Source organism: Neophocaena asiaeorientalis, unplaced genomic scaffold (genome assembly GCF_003031525.2).
Source record: "Neophocaena asiaeorientalis asiaeorientalis breed wild unplaced genomic scaffold, Neophocaena_asiaeorientalis_V1.1 scaffold521, whole genome shotgun sequence".
NCBI lineage: Eukaryota > Metazoa > Chordata > Mammalia > Artiodactyla > Phocoenidae > Neophocaena > Neophocaena asiaeorientalis.
In genome coordinates, this window is record NW_020174712.1 from 1944892 (window position 1) to 1965372 (window position 20481).

The 20481-nt window shown below is 47.1% G+C and overlaps 1 protein-coding gene across 6 annotated transcripts in view; it reads right to left on the reverse strand.

Moving 5' to 3' along the window:
* Positions 1-2917: 2917 nt before the first annotated feature.
* The window catches only part of ENPP6 (ectonucleotide pyrophosphatase/phosphodiesterase 6), a 99438-nt gene continuing 81874 nt past the window's right edge, over positions 2918-20481 (reverse strand). Inside the window, exons 7-8 of one of the 6 annotated variants that reach the window (XM_024759974.1) lie at positions 12810-12933; positions 2918-3333 (exon numbers count right to left, since the gene is read on the reverse strand). In XM_024759974.1, coding sequence (XP_024615742.1) covers positions 3272-3333; positions 12810-12933 — 186 coding nt within the window. In that variant the 3' untranslated portion in view covers positions 2918-3271. Of the gene's footprint in view, positions 3354-4880; positions 8294-12006; positions 12503-12543; positions 12934-20481 lie in introns of those variants that run through there. The other 5 variants (XM_024759976.1, XM_024759973.1, XM_024759975.1 and 2 more) reach the window with 5 other exon arrangements.

The following is a 20481-nucleotide window of genomic DNA, read 5'->3' on the forward strand; positions in this document are numbered from 1 at the left end:
GGATACTAGGAATACTACTGGATATATAATTGTTTCTAAGTCTTTTTAGCAGTTAGAGCTAGAAAATATATATTTAAAGATAAAATCTCTAAGAGTTTTTATTGACATTTCTTTTTTTTTACTTTCCACATCACTTTTTGAAAATTATAATTTTTTAAATTGAAGTATAGTTGGTGTACAGTATTATATGTTACAGGTGTACAATATAGTGACTCATAATTTTTAAAGGTTATACTCCATTTATAGTCATTATAAAAATGGGATATATTCCCCATGTTGTACAATGATATTTCTAATTCAAGTTCAGGACATAGGAGTTTTATATACCCTCTTCCAGTTTATATCTGCATCTCTTTTCTTCCACTCTGCAAATCCTGGTTCTCAATGACACAGGAATGATATAATTAGAATATCCCATATTAACTCTCATGCTTTACTCTACATTACTTACACAATAGTCTCAGGACAAGAGTACAGATATTCCCACCACCAATAAGACTACTGACAAGAGTTAATTTGTTTTTTTTTTTGCAAAGTCTCTCCCCATTTATCTTCCCTCCACTTAAAAAGTTATACCATATCTACATTGCCAAAGCACATAGACACTGCACACTGCCCTCTCTCCCTTGTTCTGTAATAACTGTTTATTTCATGTTCATCACTAGGCCTTATGTCCATGTGTCCCTGGTCAGTTTGATTGTCTGAAGCTTGTGCTCTAATAGATTCATCAGAAAAGACTCGTGGGCACAGTATTTCCTGAATTCTTTCCTATTGATAACAATTTGAACCTTTCATACTTGAAAGTCAGTTTTGCTGGATATAAAAATCCTTGACTTGCATTTTCTTTTCATTAGTATCTCAAATATGTTAGTCCATTTTCTTCTGTCCTATTGTGTTGGAAAAGGCATTTTTATTATAAATCACGTCATCTTTTTGCTTAGATGCCCAAAGGATTTTTTCTTGGTCTTAAAATCCAGTAATTTGTGGGTTTGATATTAGTGGTTCTGGTTGACAGTCTCAGATATGTGAAGTATTCTTTCAGTATATAGTGTTAACTTTTTAATTTCAAAAAGGTTTCCTTGCATTACAGTTTTAATATTTATTCTATTCCTTTGCTTTGGTTTTCTTCTTCTTGGATTCGTGTTACTGTATATTCAGTGTTCTTTACTTGTCTTCAGTATTTGTCACTTTCTCTTGAGTCTTTTTTATTAATTTTTTAATTTTGATTTTTTAACCCTCCCTTTTACCTTCTATTCCTCCTAAGGCATTATCTGTTGTGATTATTAACTCTCTGATCCATCTAGCTTAGATTTTATTTCTGAAATTATTTTTATATCTTATTCTTTCTTGAGTTCAACCCTTTCTGCCTTCTTATAATTTGATTTATGTTGTTCTTTCATATTGTTTTCTTAATGTATTTTGGCTCATCTTGAAATAGTAAGTCATGGTTTCAGTCTGCTTTGTGATCAGGTCTTTCTGGCACGATTTCACTGATTGTTGGACTATTATTCTGCTCCTTATTATCATTTAAAAATAGTATCTTAATATGGAATTTGACTTCAATACTTTTTACATTTTTATTTGAAATTAATTTTTCTAAACTTTAGAAGGAGATGTGGTGCAGGATAGTCTTTCTGATTTTATACAGTATCTTCTTCTGTTGTTTTCATGTAGTATTCAAAAATATGACATTTCTGGCTAGAAATTCCAGGCTCTCTTTTTTTTTTTTTTTTTCAGGCTCTCTTTTTTTCTGCCATGCTTATCTGGACCTTCTCTTTCTTTCATCTCTATTGTCCCTATCTTGCTGGATTTTGATTTAACTTTCAGCAGAGTCTCCTCAGTTTAGGGTCTTGTCCCAGCATTGCGACCTGACTGGTCAGTTTCAAGGGCTTCTAGTGGATAGACTGCCCCATCCCCTCCAGATGCCACTGTGGGAGTGGAGGGGTCCTTCTGAACACCACCTGGTTCTGGAATATGGTGGAAATTCAGCTCCTGCCTGTCCTGCTGACACCACACTGAGGCCAGACTTTCCTGAGCAGCAGAAGGGCAGGGGTGGAAACACAGCTCTTCCAGGAAGGGGATTTCATAAACACCGCTTTCCTCCCTCTGAAGGCTTTTCTCCACTTCCTCCTGTCATCCACTCCTCACTTCTCAGTAGCAAAGGCAGATCAGAATCAGAAGGCATGCGAGGGAGGGAGCTGGTGACTGGGACTCTTCCTCCTTCTCCACATGCTACGTCTTTAGCATCCAAGGCTCTGAACCCCCTTCTTCTGTCTCTTCCAAGCCGTAGGGAGATGACAGTACAGGCTTGTGTTAGCATCTTGTTGAAAAGTCGAATTAAGCATGGTGAAGACAGGGCTCATTTATCTTTTCTTCCTTTCTTCTCATCTGCTACACTTCCTCGTGTTCATGGCTAAAGAGGGGGCCCGCTGAAATGTTGAAAAAGAAACCCCAAAAGAAACCCCTGCCCTCTGGACCCCGTGTCACACATTAGTCATCTGTCAAATCCTTCTACCTTCTACAAAATGTTTCCTAGCTCTGGCTTTTCCAACCCATTGTTACTGTGAGAAGCTCTGTCCAGATTTAGGTGAACTAACCAGAGTGTCCTAACCTCTTCCCCTCCTTCCTTCCTTCCTTCCATAATTCATTCATTTCATCAGGCAATTATCAACTATTTTGTGGCAGACTTTGTTGGTGCTGCAGATTTGGTTTGGAGACTCCAAAAAAGAAGATTCAATCCTGGCATTCTGCTTAACTTGCAGCCTAGTTGGAGAACACTTGACAACAAATTATTACAAGGCAATGTGACTTGCTCTGTGATAAATGAAACAAGAAAAGAATGTGAAAGCACAAAAGCCTTACAGAGAGTCTAGGCTCTGAAGGATAAATGAAAGTTTGCTAGATGGAGAGTGGGAAGGTCCATCCCAGACATGGGGCCAACGTAAGAGAGTTGACACTGGCACATTCAGTGCTGAGAAATTTGAGATGAAGCATTGAGAGACGTAGGGGGAAGTCAAACTGTAGAAAACGATGGGAAGCAGAATTTGGAATTTAATTACACAGGAAAGGGAGACAAGGGTGGTTTTTTAACCAGGTGAGTAATGTGATCAGCCTTGCTTTTGCTGCCACATAATCCCACAGGCCAGGCAAAGAGCCGACAGGCGTGGAGACATCAAATGGCCAAGAGCAAGATCCCAGAGGAGGCAGTGGGTGAGGCTCCCAACACCAGCTCCTCTGCTCTAGAGCTGATGCCTTCTTTCAGTAACAGGTGTTACTCCTGTTTTCTCTGAAATTCTCTCCATGCATTGCCCGTAGCAACTGGAACATGTTGTTCTACAGGAATGAGAATTCAACTGTGTTGAAAAATGGAAGAAATGACATAGGGAACTATATTCAATATCTTGTAATAAACCATAATGGAAAAGAATATGAAGAGGAACACATATGAATATGAATCACTTTGCTGTACACCAGAAACTAACACAAAATTGTAAATCAACTATACTTCAATAAAAAATAAATTTTTCTTAAAAAATGGAAGAAAGGAAATGACTCTATTGTGAGTTCTGTGAGGACAGTAATGGTCTTTTTTCCTCTATGCATCCCCAAAACATAGCCCAGTACCTGCTGTGAAGGAGGAACTCAAGAAATCTTTGATGAACTAGACTGACTACTCCGAAAGCAATCGGAAGGGTGTGTTAGTTTCCTGTAACAAATTACCAGAAACTGGGTGGTTTAGAACAACAGAAATGTATTCTGTCACGGTTCTGGAAGCGAGAAGTCTGAAATCAAGGTGTCAGCAGTGCCGTGCTCCCTCTAAAGGCTCGAGGGGAGGATCCTTACTTGCCTCTTCCAGCTACTAGTATTTTGATGGGTGGGGTTGCATGCGGCTGGTGTAGAGAGTGTACAGCCGGGAGGCCTAATCTGGTCAAGAGGAGTGTAAGGAAACATTTAGCCCGAGTCCTAAGGCAAGGGGACACTTACTAGATGAGGATGGGGGTACTAATCAAGGAGGAGAAATTGATGTGAGGGAAGTGCCCTAAGGCAAGAAAAGCTTACAGAGTGAAAGGGAGAGTGATATGAGATCAGGTAGAGAGAAGGGTGGACATGGTGCCAGCCCCGATTAAGCTACAGGTGTGAGATTAAGACGGGGGGAGTCAATGTCGGGGTTGGGGCAGGGACGTGACCTGGTCTGACTTGCATTTGAGAGAGACCCTCAAATGGAAGAGAGGAGAACGAGCTGGAGCCAGCCCCAGGATCTCAAGGAGACCTGTCAGGAAGCCAACACACAGTGATACGTAGACCTTCTGGCTGGGATGCTGGTGAGAAGGGGCACGTGGGCTGTTACAGGTTCCCGGGGTGAAGCCATGAGGATGCTCTGGGAGAGACTGAGTACGTTTGAGTGGTAACATTGGCTATAGACTGGACTCAGGCCACCACAGGGATCATGGTTATTGCATTTTCATGAAATATTCCAAATAGGCAAATCTGTAGAGATAAGAGTGCAGCTTAGAGGTTGCCTGGGAGCAGGGTGGGGGGAAAGGGGGAGTGAGTGCTAACATGCTCGTGGATATGGAGTCTTTTTTGGGGTGATAAAAATGTTCTGAAGTTGATTATGGTGATGGTTGCACGATTCTGTGACTATACTGATGCCGTTAAGTTGATACTGTAAAGGGAAGGATTGCATGCGAACTGAATCTCGATAAAACTGTTTTATTTTTAAAAAGTAAATATGCTTAGTATATTTAAAATCTAATCTCCTTCCTTCCTTCCTTCCATCCATCTGTCAAGTTTATAAGCTTGAGATGGAATATGCTTAGTCCATGAAACGAAGCATAATTATATTGTCAGTTGGGTGATAAGAAAAAATAACAACCCAAAACGGAAAGGTTTGTTTAATTTGAGGAACTGCAGACAAAGAGAGAGAATATCTGCTGTGTAAGCAAGTCTCCTCAGTGATATTCATTCTTTTTCTCATTCAACACATATTTATGGGACATTTATGAAACATTTGAGGTACCGCACTAGGTGCTATTTTATGATTTCAAAGCAACACATAAGTATAACTTCCATAGCAGAGACCTGAGACCAAGTTTCCCACGTTTTATAACCAGGCTGTCAAGGCTACCGTCTCTCGTCCTCCTACTAAGTAGTTTACAAGAGCTGACTTTGGTCTATCACAGATTGCTTACAAAGATTAAACACACTATCACATTTGGAAATCTCTTGATATTTACAGAAACGTAAAACACTTTCACAGAAAATTCATAAAAGAGCTGTGTGTCTTGAACAGTGAGTTTGTCTGGTAGCACCGTTGGGGATCTTACACTCACAGGGACTTGGGTGTGGAGAAGCCTCTCCATCACTGGGGCTTACAGACCCGCTTTGGCTTAAGAAGGGCGGAAATCTGACCCAGCTGGGACCAGTAGCCAATGCCAGCCTGATGGCTCCCGAAAAAACTGGCAGATTACGAAGTTGCTGTCAGGAGACTCAGGTCTACCAAGGTCAAATCAGAACCCATCTCTCCTGAGAGCAAACCCAGACCTTAGAGTCACGTGACTTAGAAGTGTCGTGTCCACGCCAGATCCTCTGAACCTGCGTCTCTGGAAGAGGGCCAGATGACGCTTGCAGTCCCAGCAAGTTTGCAAACTGCTGTCTGTGGCTGAATTCAGACCTGCTGTGGATTTCCAAGAGCCCTTTTAAAGTAAAGAGAGCCGGGACTTGAGCCCAAGTCTGGGCTCTTGATGGCTACGAAGAATTCCCTGGGCCTGCTCTTACTCATGTTTAAGTCTTCAGAAGTTAAGTGAATTGGGTTCTGGCCATTAGGCCTATGGGCAGGGAAAGTCGCCATTCATCTTATCCTTCATTTAAAGATCATTCCTTTCATCTGTCTTCGGCATTTGCAGGTCAGTCCAATTACCTTCCTCCTGGAATTAGCGATGAAGTGGGAAAATAATCCAGGAGACAAGGTGCGTGTATCGTCCTAGCGGGTATCGTTCCGATGGGACAAAATGCGTTTAGAGGAAGTAGAATTTTCCTTGGGAAAATAACATACCTTTAAAACAAACATCAAAAGAAAAAATTCTAGCCAAATAATTAAGCCACTAAAATATATGCATTGCTTTAGGTAAAAAGGTTTTTTCTCCATTTAGTGTCTGAATTTTCTTTATTATTTACCAATAGTCATGATTCCAAAAGTATCTTATTCTCATTTATCTATTCAAGACTACTTATTGAGCAACTGTACTTTGTCAGACAAATATCTGAAATTTTATTATGGAACTTGAAGATGTGAAGGACGAGGGAGGGGGAAAATTGGTAGAACGGGGCAGGAAGGACAAATCCGAGGCTGTGTATCTGTCTGTGCCCCTGTGAGCTGCACTGGGTTTCTTTTAGGTCTCCTTCCTCACAAGGGAGCACAGTGGGCCGCACTGGACTCAGTAGAACCCAGTCCTTTAAGGAGAAAGAAACCTTTGAACGATAGATGCCTATTGCAACGACCAGCGCCAGTGTTCCGAAAGCACTAACTGGCTTCCGGCCAGGGCACAAAGGCTGATTTGCCTCCCAGCTGATTCGATGGTCTGGCACTTTACAGACCCATTACATAAATCCTTAGAAGTCTTCTGTGAAGGTAAATTTGGCATTTTTAAGCAGTGATCCTTTGCTCTCATGATGCAAGGCCCAGGAACGGTTCCCAACCTTCCTGAATCAGGGTGAGCATACATTTTCATTTTTCAAGGTAAACAATACATAAGGGCTTCATCGTCCTGACGAGACCTGATCTTTTGCCCTTTCCTGACAAAAAGCCTCATTTGCAGACGTGCCTCGTTTAGTGCAAACTCATTTTTAACGTGATGATATATGTATATGACTCTGATCATATAGAAATGCAGTTATCCCTTGTTTTGCAACAAGAGCTCCTACAGCAAACTTAGAAGACTAAACTAAAAACATTTCATCTCAGGCTCAGTGCCTCTTCTTCGGGGTTTCTTAAGGTCTCTGAGGTGGCACTTTGACCAGACCATTTCCTAATCCAGTGGCTAAGTGGTTAGTGACTGGGATTTGACTCCATCATGTGGCCGCCATTCCCTGTGCCCCACCATTTTCCTTGGAATTCTTGGTCACTCAGGGGTCCACTTTGCTGTGGTTGTTGAATAAGCAGTGCTCCAGGACACTGGTGCATCAAACTTACGCTTAACTGCATCACCATTTCAAGCAATGACGTGAGATTTCTTTAAGTATGTCCACACCATCATCAGCCAGACACCCCTTTCCCCGCCCGTGATGATGTCGGGGGTCGCTAGTGTCTACACTCGGTACGGGTTTCCAAAGAGAGGCAGCCTCTGAGTGAGCCTTCCCACAGGCAATCCAGCGCCTGCCGTGTGCATGTTCACGCCACGATACAAGGAGGCTCACAAAGCCCGTATCTACTGGAAACTCTTATGCTCTTTCAGGCAGGGAGAAACTTTCGTGCACTCAGACTTTGGGAAGGAACGTGTATCTTTCACTTTGTTCCATGAATTCTGCAGTTCCCATTGATTTTGATTGCTGGGTGAGCCAAGCTCAGATATGCCCTTTCTGGGACTTTGTATAAGGTGAAGAAACCCCACGAGCTGAGTTAGAAATAGCAGCTACTGCTTCACGTGGGCCTCCTTTGTCCCAGACGGAAGGAGCAGTGTGGGATGGTGGCCGTAGACCCTGAGGGCGGCTCCCGGGTTTAGACAGGGCACAGACAGGGGCCTGCTTTGTGCAGAGCGGGACAGAGAGGGGCCGGGATTCCATGGAATACCCGCCCAAGGTCCGGTCGCTACAGGGGGAGGCCCTGCTTAGTTCATCTGAGTACACGGAACGAAAGGAGAAAATAACCTATAGTTGAACAAATGAAAAGCTAGGAGTTTCCTTACCTCCGGAAAAAGCAAAGTGGTTTTGTTTTTGTTTTTTTAAGAAATGGGGACTTTTACGTATAGAACCATCCAAGACTAATACATTTACAATTGTATGGCCTTGACTGAACTGACGAAGCTATTAGTGAAATAGGAGACGGCCAGGCCTCCCCCGTGGGGCACGGCACACACCGCGCTAGCAGTTCAGGACAGCAGCGCCAGCAGCGCCAAGGCCAACGTGCAGGCACCCGGCCGCGCAGCCAGGGCCGAGCTGGCCGGGTCCTTCAGCATGCATGTCACCCGGGACCAGGACCCGTTGTTGGGCAGGGGGGCGACACCTGCCACGTTGCACATGACGTTGTAGACATCCACGGATCTGATGGGAGCGGCTCTGAAGTTGGATTTGAAATCTGAAAGGGAAAGGCAAGCAAACGAGTTGTCACAGTCACTCCTGGGCAGGGCAGAGACAGGCATGGAGTCACGATGTGGAGGAGTTGCATTCAGCATCCAGGCAGCTTGGGACTGGAAAATCCGCCTCGTCCGCGGGGCCTGGCCAAGGGATTGTGGACCTGGAAGGAGATCTGGAAGGTTCTAGCTTATGGTAGGAGGTTGCTTTCTATGGCTCGTGGAGATGTTTCTTTGAGACAGATCAGACAGCAAACTCTCTCTGTGCATAACTGTGCTTCCCTTGTGACAACAGAGCTTTCCTTGGGGACCCAAGGGCTATCTGAAGCTGCTCGTTTCTGCAAGCCCTGCGGAGCCGCTGTGGTCACAGAAGTTTGACTGTCCTGCCGGGCTCCCCAGACCCACTCCAGCTGCATACTCTTCTTCCAGGCCACCTATCTGGCAGGGACTGGTTAGCCTGGGTGCTCCCCAGTTCAAGAATGTGTCCCATTTTCCTGCCACATGGAGGTCCCAGAACTGGATGGAACCTGAAATTATATAGTTTCCTCAGTGTGCCTAGTTTACAAGCAATAGCAACGGTCTCCTAAGTATGTCTGGAAGATCAGTTGCACATTCCTTGGGAGCCTTTCACTGGCAGATAGAGTAACTTAGCTGTGGGGAAAATAACGAAACTGGTAGTGGAGTTAGAGACCTGAGTGAAGGCTCAAGGGAGCTCATGAGGGAGAGGGCTGTGCCTCTACCCAAGGCTGTGCCAGACTCCACAGGGACACAGGCCCCCGAGGGCCTGGCTGGCTATTCACAGCATAGCAAGTAAGGGTGCTGAAGGAGGGACTTCAGTCCAAAGTGGACCCTCTCTTTCTCCACAGGAGGCAGAAAAGATGCTGAATGAAAAGTGTTTAAAGAGTGAGTATGAGACTTCAATAATATTCATAAGCTCCCAACCAGAGCTTCCAACAAAGTACCCAAAACTTAAGAAGCTGAATTCAGGAAGGAGTTTTATCCATCAATAAAGGCCCATGCGTGTGATTTTAGTCCCTCTAAAAAATATTTTTTTAAAACAGGTAGTTTGGGGGCTGTAAAGCCAAGTTTTCTATCTTAGAAAATAATCTTTATAATTGCTCTGCTAAAATGATCACATATACTTGATTTAAAGAGCAAACAAACAGCAACATAGCCCAGAAGTGTCCACACCAAATTCTACTCTTGTATTAACCCTGCAATTATAAATACAGAAGGAGACTATACACTGAAAACTCTGCCACAGCGTATGTTAGACCCAGGGCAAATTCCCAAGTGACGGGTTTTGCTCATTTTGAAGAATTAAAGTTGAATTCAGTATAAAGAGGTTCACGGGCTCTACAACCAGCCTGTAGCCACTTACTAGCTGGGTAACCTCAGGGGACAGGCATGGAGATGGCACCTAAATCCTAGTTCCAGCCACTCTGTGTGTGCTCGATAAATGGGAGCTGTTATTAGTAATAGAATAAACGCCCAGCAAGGGAAAGTATGGATCGAGAATATTCACCCTATAGATTATTTGAAGGGTTCACTTTACTTTTAGGGCAGGGAGGGTAAGAGTCAGCATCGCCTCAGGGTAAACACTCACTTTAGAAAATCCAGAACCTCCTGGAAAGGAGAACGTAGAGGCTGCCCTGGAAGCCAACCTTTCCAATATCAAGGAAAACACTACAGTTAGAGAGGGTGGTGGTAACGCTGCCCCAGAGGAGGACCAGCTGCAGCTGATTGTGGCAAGGTTGTCCCAGGGACGTGGGAGCCACTCCCCTCCCTCTGACTTGCCGTGGACCTGGATGTGAGATCATCCTGCCACATCACCTGGTGGCCATGTCCTGTCACGTGGGAGGGTGGCAGACAATAGCATATCCAAGACAGCCGTCCCCAGCCTTTCAGACATCTCCTTCTTTAACATTTGGCAAGAAAATTTGAGATCAAGCTCTACTGACAAAAAATAAATGTTAGAAAAGATCATCTTTTTATGTTGAAAGTACAAAGTCAAATCCGGTACATGTAAGCAGGAAGGAGAATTGGGGTTTCTTTCCCACTCCATCTGGTTCACGGCTTCCCGGTCTACAGGGCTGGGATTTTGGGCCCAGTGCAGAGATGATCCAGACTGGAATGAGAGCTTCTAGAAAATTCCTGAACAGCAAAACAATACCTGATCCAATTGGGAGAGGCCAGACAAGCCCTGCTAGCTCAAGATGGTGTGTGAACCTGGAATGGGAATCCAAGTTATTTCCGTGGGTTTACATTTTTTGGATATTTAAACTGTTTCTCCTAAAGAGAGAAGGTTCTGGAGGCTCCCGCTGTACCTGAACACCTTGGGCTGCTTTCCAAGTGAGGCTTGCTAGCTCGCTGGCAGCTCACTGAGTCACACTCCTGCTGTCTTATCTCGAATGTGGAGTTCTCCACAGCAAGACTAGGTTGTTCAAATTAGAAACTGGGATTAAGCAGAGAGAGGCTATCTTCCAGAATTATTTCCCTTTCTCTTAGCTGGACCAGACTTACTGACTTCTAAAGCTGTATCGGGGCAGCCGCAGCGATGCTCAGCGTCCTTCCATGAGCGAGAAGTACCTACAATTAATCAGGAGGGATGTACCTTTATCTCAAAGTGCAGCTAGATAGCTATTAAAGGCCTCGCTCTTAAATTTTCTTCTGAGTAAACAGTCAGTGCGTAAAGCTGTTCAATCTTTCATGAGAATTACAGCCAGAAACGTGATGGTTTGTGGGAGGCTCTCAAGGCTGTATCTGCCTGGAAACATTTTTGCAATTAGCCCAGTCCAGTTTCATCAGGGGTCGTCTTTCTGTCTATAAAAGACTTAGGCTTTTAGTTTTAAAGGAACGTATGATGGAGGCCTTTGATAATGGACAAAATCTCCCCACTGAATTTAAGCTATTGCAGCTTTGGGTACTTTGTTTAAAGTTTTCGGTTTGACGCTAGACGTGCTTCTGCTTTAAAATCTCCCGAGACTCTTACTCGTAAACACTCCAACCGACAACTGTTTCGCATTCATGATCTGATCCCTCTCTTCTGGGGAAAGAGGAGGCGATGTCTTTGAATGAAAGCCCTGCTGGCTAATGTTCCCCCATATGAAGGCCATGGCCCTGGAGCGTCTCTAACCTGATCTAGCAGCTGTCACCTCAACATCCTCAAGGCTCCATCCTGAATTCACTTGGCTTTTGAGCTGCGCAGCTCTAGCCCGGGGCCTGGCTAACAGGGAGGGCCTGTTAACTGTTATCAGTTGATGGCGTCATGCTGGGGCGTCCTCTGAACTCTCTTAGGCCAGTGTCATGACCCCAGTTGTGCTCCATAAATGTTTGCTGCCACTGGTGCTGACGCTTACTTAAGGACACGGGAACCTGGATGACACATGGGCAATGATTTGGACCGACATGTTCCCTAAGCTCAGGCTCCCAGAGGTGCCCAAGGAGGGTGCAGAAGCTGGCACCTTGCAGTTCTCAGCAGCTATCTTGTGGTAGGTAGAGTGACCTGAGGTGGATGGAATGAAGGGGGCTGACACATTTCTCTGTCCTGTTACATCAAGGAGAAGGGCAGGGCTTCCAGGCGTGATCTCTAACCTATAATTTGAAAGGAAAGCATGGACTTTCATGGGCTGAAACATTTTGATCAACATGCAGAAAAAGGAATTTGGAATATGGATCTTGGGGTAAGCTTACTGTGTTTAATAAGGAGTGTGGACAGCAGGAAGGAAGGTTAGTAGCTCATGAACCAGTCCACTGATTGTGGATGGCTGTTGACTGATTTTTACTCTATTTTTTTAAAAGGGGGTATTCAGGTGGTAGTATGATCTTTAGAGTGTTTGATAAACTTTTCTAAAATGTGAATTTACAGTGCTGTGTTTATTAAAGCAAATAACCAAAGAGGCTCTCTCCATCTCCCCTCTCTCCCTGCCCTGGGAATGTAGGTCAAGGAAGGCACAGTAAATTTGCTTTCATCCAAGACAGCCCGAGTCATTCTGGCTTATTCTCAAAGTCAGTCACAGAATCATTTCCTCGCCTGCCCTTGAGCACATCCTAGCTTCTGGTGGGCCCTAAACCGAATGACCTGCACAGGGGTGGGTGCTCTAGCCAGGGAGGAACTGTGGAAGAGTCAGACCCTGTGAAGCGATCGCGTCAACTCCAGGACACGCAGCTGTCAGCAACCTGGCGCCTGATAAGCCTTCCTGGACATCAGATGGCTGTGAGAGAACATTTTGATGAATTAAGTAAAACAAATGAATCATAAACATGTGGAACGTTTTTTTCACTGCGCTCGAGATTTAAAACTTACAAGGAAAGGTATTTGGCTGCGTTTGCCAAAACCAAGAAGCATTTGAAAGCCAGCCAGCCGAAGACACTTCATGGAGACCGGCTGGGTTTGCTCAGCTTTGCTCATAAAGAGGGTCCATAAAGAAATCACTCCAGCTCTACTAGTGCCATCAGCCCCTGGTGGCTGACGCTTCCTTAGGAAGGAATGACTAAGAGAATTCGGTCGTGTCTTCCTACCGGGTCCGAAGGCCAGGAAGATGCCCCGCATGTCCCTGAGCTCGTTGTCGTATCCGTGCCATCCGCGCTGCCAGCCTTGCCTCTTGTCAGTGCTGTTCATCCAGAATGGAAGCGTCTCTCGATTCTGCAATCAAGCAAAAGGCATTCACATCGCCCCGTGTCCAGACATCCGGACGAGTGAGCATCTGGTCCAAACTGCCACCCAGTGGACTTCCTGCTCAGCGGTCTCAGTCAGGGTCATCCAACCTCAGCTGGATCACTTCCTACTCCAGGTAGCTCAGACCTTTGGAGACCGCCCATTGAATTGCCAAAGAGCTCTAGTTCTGAAGGTATCTTCTTATGTCGGGCTGGACTGAACCTCGTAAGCAGTTTTAGAGTCACTAAGTATAGCATGTCAGAGACAGAAGGGACGTGAAAGTCTACCTGTGGTATAATAAAAAATATAGTTGGGCTTTGTCCCGGGTTCCCTGGCCCAGAATGCCTAGACCCTTGGAATTTCCTGAGTGATGGGCGTGTTTAGTTATTCGAAATGAGCCCCTTGCTCTGATACCTGAGTTTATGCTAATGAGATGACTCGCTGGGGTAGGGAGCTACATAGCTTCAGGATCACCTGGTCACCTGAGGAACCAACCACAGGATGAGAGGGTTAGAACTTTCAGCCACATCCTCTGACCTCGAAGATTGAGCTCAGCAATGTGGCCATGATTTAATGACCCATGCCATCGCAATGGAACCCCAGATAAAACCCCGGGGACAGCGTAGTCCAGGGAGCTTCTGGATTAATGAAGACATTGTTGTGATGGGAGGGTGATGAACCCAAAAAGGGCCTGGGTTCTCTGCACCACTCACCCGCATACTTTGCCCTGTGCATCTCTTCCATTTGCCTGTCCCTGAGTAGCATCCTTTGTAATAAGATTGTAATCATAAGTATAGCACCTTTCTGAGTGCTGTGATTCATCCCAGTGAATTATCGAACCTGAAGGGGGGTTGTGAGAACCCTCAAATTTGTAGCCAAGTCGGACACAAGAGCGGGCATCCTGAGGACCCAAGACTTGCGGTCAGAATTCACATGTGCAGGCAGTCTTGTGGGACGGAACCCCTTGAAGTGTGTGTCTGCTCTAACTTGGGGTGATGTCAGAATTGAATCGAATGGTAGGACACCCAATTGCTATGGGAGAATTATTGCTGGAAAACACAGCGTCTAATCGAATCACTTTGTTTCTTTAGTACAGCACGGAAGCCCCGAGGCAGCTGGCTTCCCACAATCCCAGGGGCGCCCACTGCAGGAACCACCCGTCCTCCTTTCTTCCAGCTCCACCCCGGGGGGTGACTCGGAACGTATTAGTCCCCTCCTCTCCATTTGGTCAACATTTGAAGATAGCACCCGTGTTCCTCTGCTCCAGGCCTTGGTATCTTCACTTGCTTCGACCATTCTTCACTGAGGATGGCTTCCAGAACTGTCACTGCCCTGTCACCCTTCTTTCCTGCAAAACTAAATTTTCTTAGACTGCTGCTGCTTACTCGAGAGACAACAAGCTTAAAGGAGGTTTTGCAAATCCTAAGGAGGCTGCAGCCAGTTGGACACAACCCGAGCCCTCCTTGGCGGACTAAGCCTTCATTTCCGATATTCTAGTCATCTTGCTCAGCACAGGGTTTAATATTACAAGTTTTCCAAATGCAGGAGGTAGAACTGACTACCTCCTGGAAGCAGAAGAGCTCAAGGACCAGGGATTTACAGGTTGTCTCACAAGACTCGTAACAACACGTGTATCTTGTGTGCTGCACGGTTCACCAAGAGCCTCCCCCAACGTGCACTTAATCATCACCACCTCCCACTGTGGATGGTATTATTTTTCCTACCTTGGCACAGAGAGGTTAAGTGACACTTTTAAAGTCACACAGCTGTTGAGAGGCAGGGCTGGGATTGGAACGCAGGTCGACAGTCTCCTGGTCTTCATGTGCCTTCCAGGACCCCATAGGCAGAGGTCGCTGCAGGGCTCCTGCCAGCACAGGACAGTGGGCTGTCCCTGTCCCTTGCCTCTTCACTCACTGAGTGGTGGCCAGTTCAGAGTATGGAGATGAGATTTTGGAATAGGATGTGGGTTGAATTCCAGTTTGCCACTTTCCAGCTCTGTGATCCTGGGCAAGCTGCGTAACTTCTCCATGCTTCAGCTTCCTTGCTGGATGTGATACTACCTGCCTCACAGAGATTCTGGAGGATAACCCGGCTGTGCGCTAAGCCCGAAACACAGTAGGTGCTCGATAAATGGCTGGGGATGGTCAGCAGATGCCACTGGCTGTGGGGCGAGGCGCTCGGGTACTGTGCGGCAGGGTCGAACCCTCCTTTGCTTATTTAGCTGTCACATCGCATTGCACACCCATCCAGTCTCACCCCATAAATCAGTCCCTGGCATTACCGCTTTCCAAATCACACTGTTTCATTGACTCTCTGTTTCCTGAATTGCCATCATCCCCTATCCCGCCTTCTCCAGCTGTAGCTTGTAGTTTTCAATGGGAATATATTTATTAACTTACTGCATTTCTGACTTATACCGTTTATTGTTCTTTGTCTGTGGCAAAGCTCACAACACATCCCAATTTAGCTTTGTTCGCTAATATCACACGCTGTTCCCCCCCCCCCAGTCTTTAGACAGTCTTTAGTGATTCCTGAAGAACTAGGTAGAACATATCACTGGTGATGTCACTAATCATGAACCCCATGGGACATATGTGTCCCATGACCAAGGGACAGGTGGAAGAGAGATGAGGACTGATTGCCTGATTTTAAAATTCCAGCTTAAACAACTACAAACGTACAGCAACAAAAAATCTCAGCCCTGAAGGTAACTGGGGATCGGTCTGATCATAGGTCAATCCACCAGTTCTTATTAACACGACAGGTTGCTCCAGTGAAACAACTGTTCTTACTGATTTTAAAAAGTAATAGTAAACTGGCTGGTTATGTGAGAAGCGAAGTCATTGAACGGATTACATGACATAATCTAATGACATTATGTAATTAACCTCAAGGAGGTGCAGGGATGATTTCCTTCCTCGTCCCCTCCCGGTGGCTTTCACCATTTCACTGGGCTCTGTATCCCCACATCAGCATCCCAGCGCAGGCCTGTGCAGCCATGTGACACATACCACACAGGGGCAGCCCTGCAGGTGAAGCGCCCCAGACCTCAGTCCCCAGGCAGGGGGTCCTCAAGCTACTGGTTGAGCCTCACCCCTCCTGACCCTACCAGGCCCAGGGGCTGCCACACAGCACTGCCTGGTGACATCCCGGGGAGGTGCCCGAACCCTGCAGGAGAGCGAGGGTAGAGGGGTCTGTGTGTGAGCGTGAGTGTGTGAGCGTGAGTCTGTGTGTGAGCATGAATCTGTGTGTGTGAGCGTGTGTGTGAGCGTGAGTCTGTGTGAGTGTGAGTCTGTGTGTGAGCGTCTGTGTGTGTGTGAGCGTGAGTCTGTGTATGTGTGTGTGTGTGAGAGAGAGAGTGAGGAGGCCACCAGAAGGCTCTAGCGCAGAGCGCGGGCAGCCCTGTGGCTCCGCAGTAGCGGCCCCCGGGAGCTCTGAGTGGCGGAAGGGCTGACACAGAGGAGGCCCTGCGAGGCCAGGGGACCTTGTGTAGTGACCGCACGTGGGGAGAGCGTGAGAAGAAAGCACCGTGAGGCTGTCGGGAGGAGTGAGGCGGTGTCTACCCGAGGCTGTGCCAGTCCGACAGGGTGACCGACTGTCCCGGTTTGTCGGGGACTGAGGGGGTCCAGGGATGCAAAACTTCCTGTTTGAAAACCAGGACAGGCCTAGGCGAACCGGGGCAAGTTGGTCGCTCTGTAATGAACACTCTCTTGTCAATTCAAATAAAATCCTCACCAAGTCCATTTGTTCAGCACCTTCCAGTACCTTCCGGGACCCCTCTTCTGTACATGGGTGGACAGCAGTGCCGGGACACTCCCCTTCATGAGCCCCTAAACTAGTTCGTCATTTCCAACAGGAAGGACCCAGAAAGAGTTCACTGTGAGGAATGATTGTTATTATGTTTATAGATTTGGGTTCTTTTATTTGGTGCCTGCGTTGTATTTTAATGCCTCACTCCACTACCAGCTCACCATGAAATGTCTACCAGAAGCCTGCTGAACTGGGGAAGCCAGATTACTTAGGAGATAAGACTTGTGTCTTTGTCTGAGACAAGTCTTTGAATGAGATCTTTGTCTCATTCATCCTTGGCATTAAAAAAAAAAAAAGTAGCATTCACTGTTTACCCCCAAATCAGCAAACCAGTTAATGAAGTTGGTTCAACAACTGCCTGGACCTATCTCTTTGACTTGCCATTTTTGGATTCCTTTCTGCTGCTGAGCTGCGATGTCTCGGTAGCACAGTCAGAAATGGGGGTGGCACTGGGAACGAGGATCAGGGTGGAAGCGGGGATGGAAGGCTGGGAAGAAGCAGAGGGTGGCCTGAACAGTCTGTAGTCATTACTGTCTGTCTGCACGTGGCCGAGGCACTTGCTTCGATAAACTGTCTGGTCATTTACTCACTTTGTACTGTTGCATTTGGGAAATATATCAGCACGGATATTTCTCACCGCCTCCTTCCTATTTCCCCTCGGCGTAGATCAGAAAATGTTTACCAAGCCACAGAGAAGAATACTCCTGAGGGCGCAGGAAATGTTTTCCAGCTCCAGGAAAACATCTGGACTCCCGGTCTTGCCTTGTACCCAAAATGACTTCTCTTGGGGCAGCCAAGGAGGTGGTAATCCGTTCTTCGTGGGTTCCCTCCCAGGCCAGAGGTGCCGTTCGGGGTCTTGTCTGGGTCCCCCTGCTCCATCTGGGTGACCTGCTCTCCAGTCTTCCCCCTTGAAACTCACCGTCTACACTGCTGGATCCCAAGCCTGGCTGTGCACACAGTGCCCTGAGCTTATCCCGGCTCCCACTTTGGGTATTTGGCTTCAGCAGGTCCGTAAGGCAGGAACTCTTGTCTATTTAATCATCGTCCCCCAGGTGACGGGGATGCATCGTCTGGCCTGGAAACCGCTGGCAGTCATTCACCTGGCATCTGTCCCGTGCCGTGTTCAGTGAGTATCCGTCGTTTCCTGAGAACGCTTCGCGTTATGCTGGGTTACCACGCTGAGGTCAGAGGCTGTGCCTCAGGCCCCTTCGTGGGGTCCCACAGAGCAGCGCAGGGCCTCCCTGCCAGAGACAGCACAGGGCCTCCCCGCGGTAGGCGCAGAGTCCAGCATGGAATTGCTCACACAGGCTGCTTTCCAAAGAGGAACCTGGGCGGCCGACCAGCTTTTCCCACCTGCCATCGAGGCTCATTGGCCGGCGCCAGGTTCACTGTTGGTTAAACATTTTGACCATCACCCCTCGTGTCAGCCACTAAAAGAGTACTTCCTGTCGAGGAGTAGGGTCAGGGACCCGAGGGCCCCCTCCTCCTCTCTTGATGAGGCCTCTCACCCCACCTCTAGGGCCCAAGGGAACAAAGTTGAAATCTGGTCCGATTAAAATCAATAAATAAAATGTGAACACCTGTCTAAGGTGTGTGAGGGGCCTAATACAAATGAAATCTACGTTATTCCCCTAGGACAGGGTTATAATAGCGACTTCCCATGCCCTCCACGTTGCAATAAACTCACATCATCTCAGGCTGGAAAAGGCACCCAGTGATGTACCAGAAGTGGCTTCGATTAGAACTCTTGTGGAAGGGAGCGCAGTCCGCCTGGCTCTGGGCTTTTGCTGCTAGGGTTAAGGTCGAGCTAGGCGTCTATTACAAAGCACCGTGTCTCTGGTTTTGTGGCATCGTCATTTTAAACCCTCCTCCCGAGGGGCTTCCTGTGGGGATGACTCCTTGGAGCCCCCCAGAAATGGTGGTCGTGAACCTTCAGATGTGTGTTTGCCATGCGCCACTGCAAAGACTTGTCCCCCAACAGTTTCTCGTTCTCCGTCTTAGAAGGCTGCCTCTTTCTAGGACGGGCTTTGATTGCTCAGTCCTCAGGCCCCGGTCTGACCCTGGCAAGCCCACTGCCACATGCAGCCTAATTCTGGAAATGGAAAATGACAGCAAAATCAGCAGGGACCAAGGGCAGCAGAATTCCTTGGAGTGGAGGGAGGTGTTGGAGGAGAGCACTGAGTGGATGGGCTTTCTTTTTTTTTTTTTTTTTTTTTTTTGCGGTATGCGGGCCTCTCACTGTTGCAGCCTCTCCCGTTGCGGAGCACAGGCTCCTGACGCGCAGGCTCAGCGGCCATGGCTCACGGGCCCAGCCGCTCCGCGGCATGTGGGATCTTCCCGGACCGGGACGCGAACCCGCGTCCCCTGCATCGGCAGGCGGACTCTCAACCACTGCGCCACCAGGGAAGCCCGATGGGCTTTCTTTTATTCTTTTCTCCCCCGGACCGTGTTTACTGAAGCGTGCCAACAGTGAGGAGGGCATCCGTGTGCTCTCCGACAGTGCATACCAATGACCCTAGTCACCCCCAGAAAGCAAGCAGCTTCCAGCCCCCAACACCAGCTTCCTGAAGCTCCATTACTTGGGCCTGGACAAAACCACTCCAGCTGCCACTAAAACTCGGAAGCCACGTTCTCCAGCTTGTCTTGATTTCCCCAAATATTTTGGGTTCGGGCCCAACTGCCATTCAACCCCAGGCCTTAGAATTGAGCCCGGCATTTCATATCCTTTGCCAATTTTCAAAGTAAATCTTTCCTCTGGAGACAAATTTGGGCCTCCCTTGGAAGCTTGGGCCTGAATTTGCCGCATTTCCCTCCACTCAGACAAGAGCCCAGAAGATCAACGATGAAGCGCCCTGTCTCACAGTCTTTCACCAGCTTCCGGCTGCATCTGGCTGACTTTCTGAGCACAGTGGCATGAAGTGGACACTGTTCAGGAGAGGCCGCAGGAATTAGCCCCTGGAGCTGAGTAGGGCCTGGGGAGAGCTGATGTATCCGCCGCCCTTGGGCTCCAGCTGTGGGCTAACGGAAGCTAGGACAATTGCCATTAGTGGTTTAACATCTTTTTACCTGTTGAAATCTCTTCTAGGGCTACTAATAATTAGCCAAAGTTAAAGGCCTGACTCAGCTTTCCTCTCTGTCTACTTGGTCACTGATTTACTAACCTACAAAATAAACAACCTGTCAACAAGTAATCAAGAACCAACTCTCTCAATATTTATGAATTCATCTCTTAATTCATATATCACAAATATGTACCGAGTTTCTGCCGTGTACTAGGCTCCACAGAGGAAAACGAAGGTCAAGATGCCACAGACCTGCCCTCAGGGAGCTTCCACCCCAGGAAGGAAGAGTTCAAAAGCAGACAGACAAGTGCAGCACCTGGGGAGTGATTCAGGGTTTTGTGAGATTCCAAGATGGAGGAAATTAGGGAAGAGCTGGGTATTTCATGGAAGAGATGGTATCTGAGTTGGGCTTAAAAAACAGGCGGGAGTCAGGAAGGAGAAGGCACTCTGGATTCTACTGATGGTTTATTGGGCTATTGATGGTACCAGAACCCACTGAGTACAGGTGTGGAGAGCAGGTCAGGAGAGCATGAAGTACGTTGGGATCCAACCACTTGACACCTGACGCTTGAGTCTTGCATTAGAAAAAGCATTTTCACAAATATGAAAATTCTGGTTCAATTATGTGCAAATCTCCCATGTTGGTGAGAGGAAAGGAGAGGGC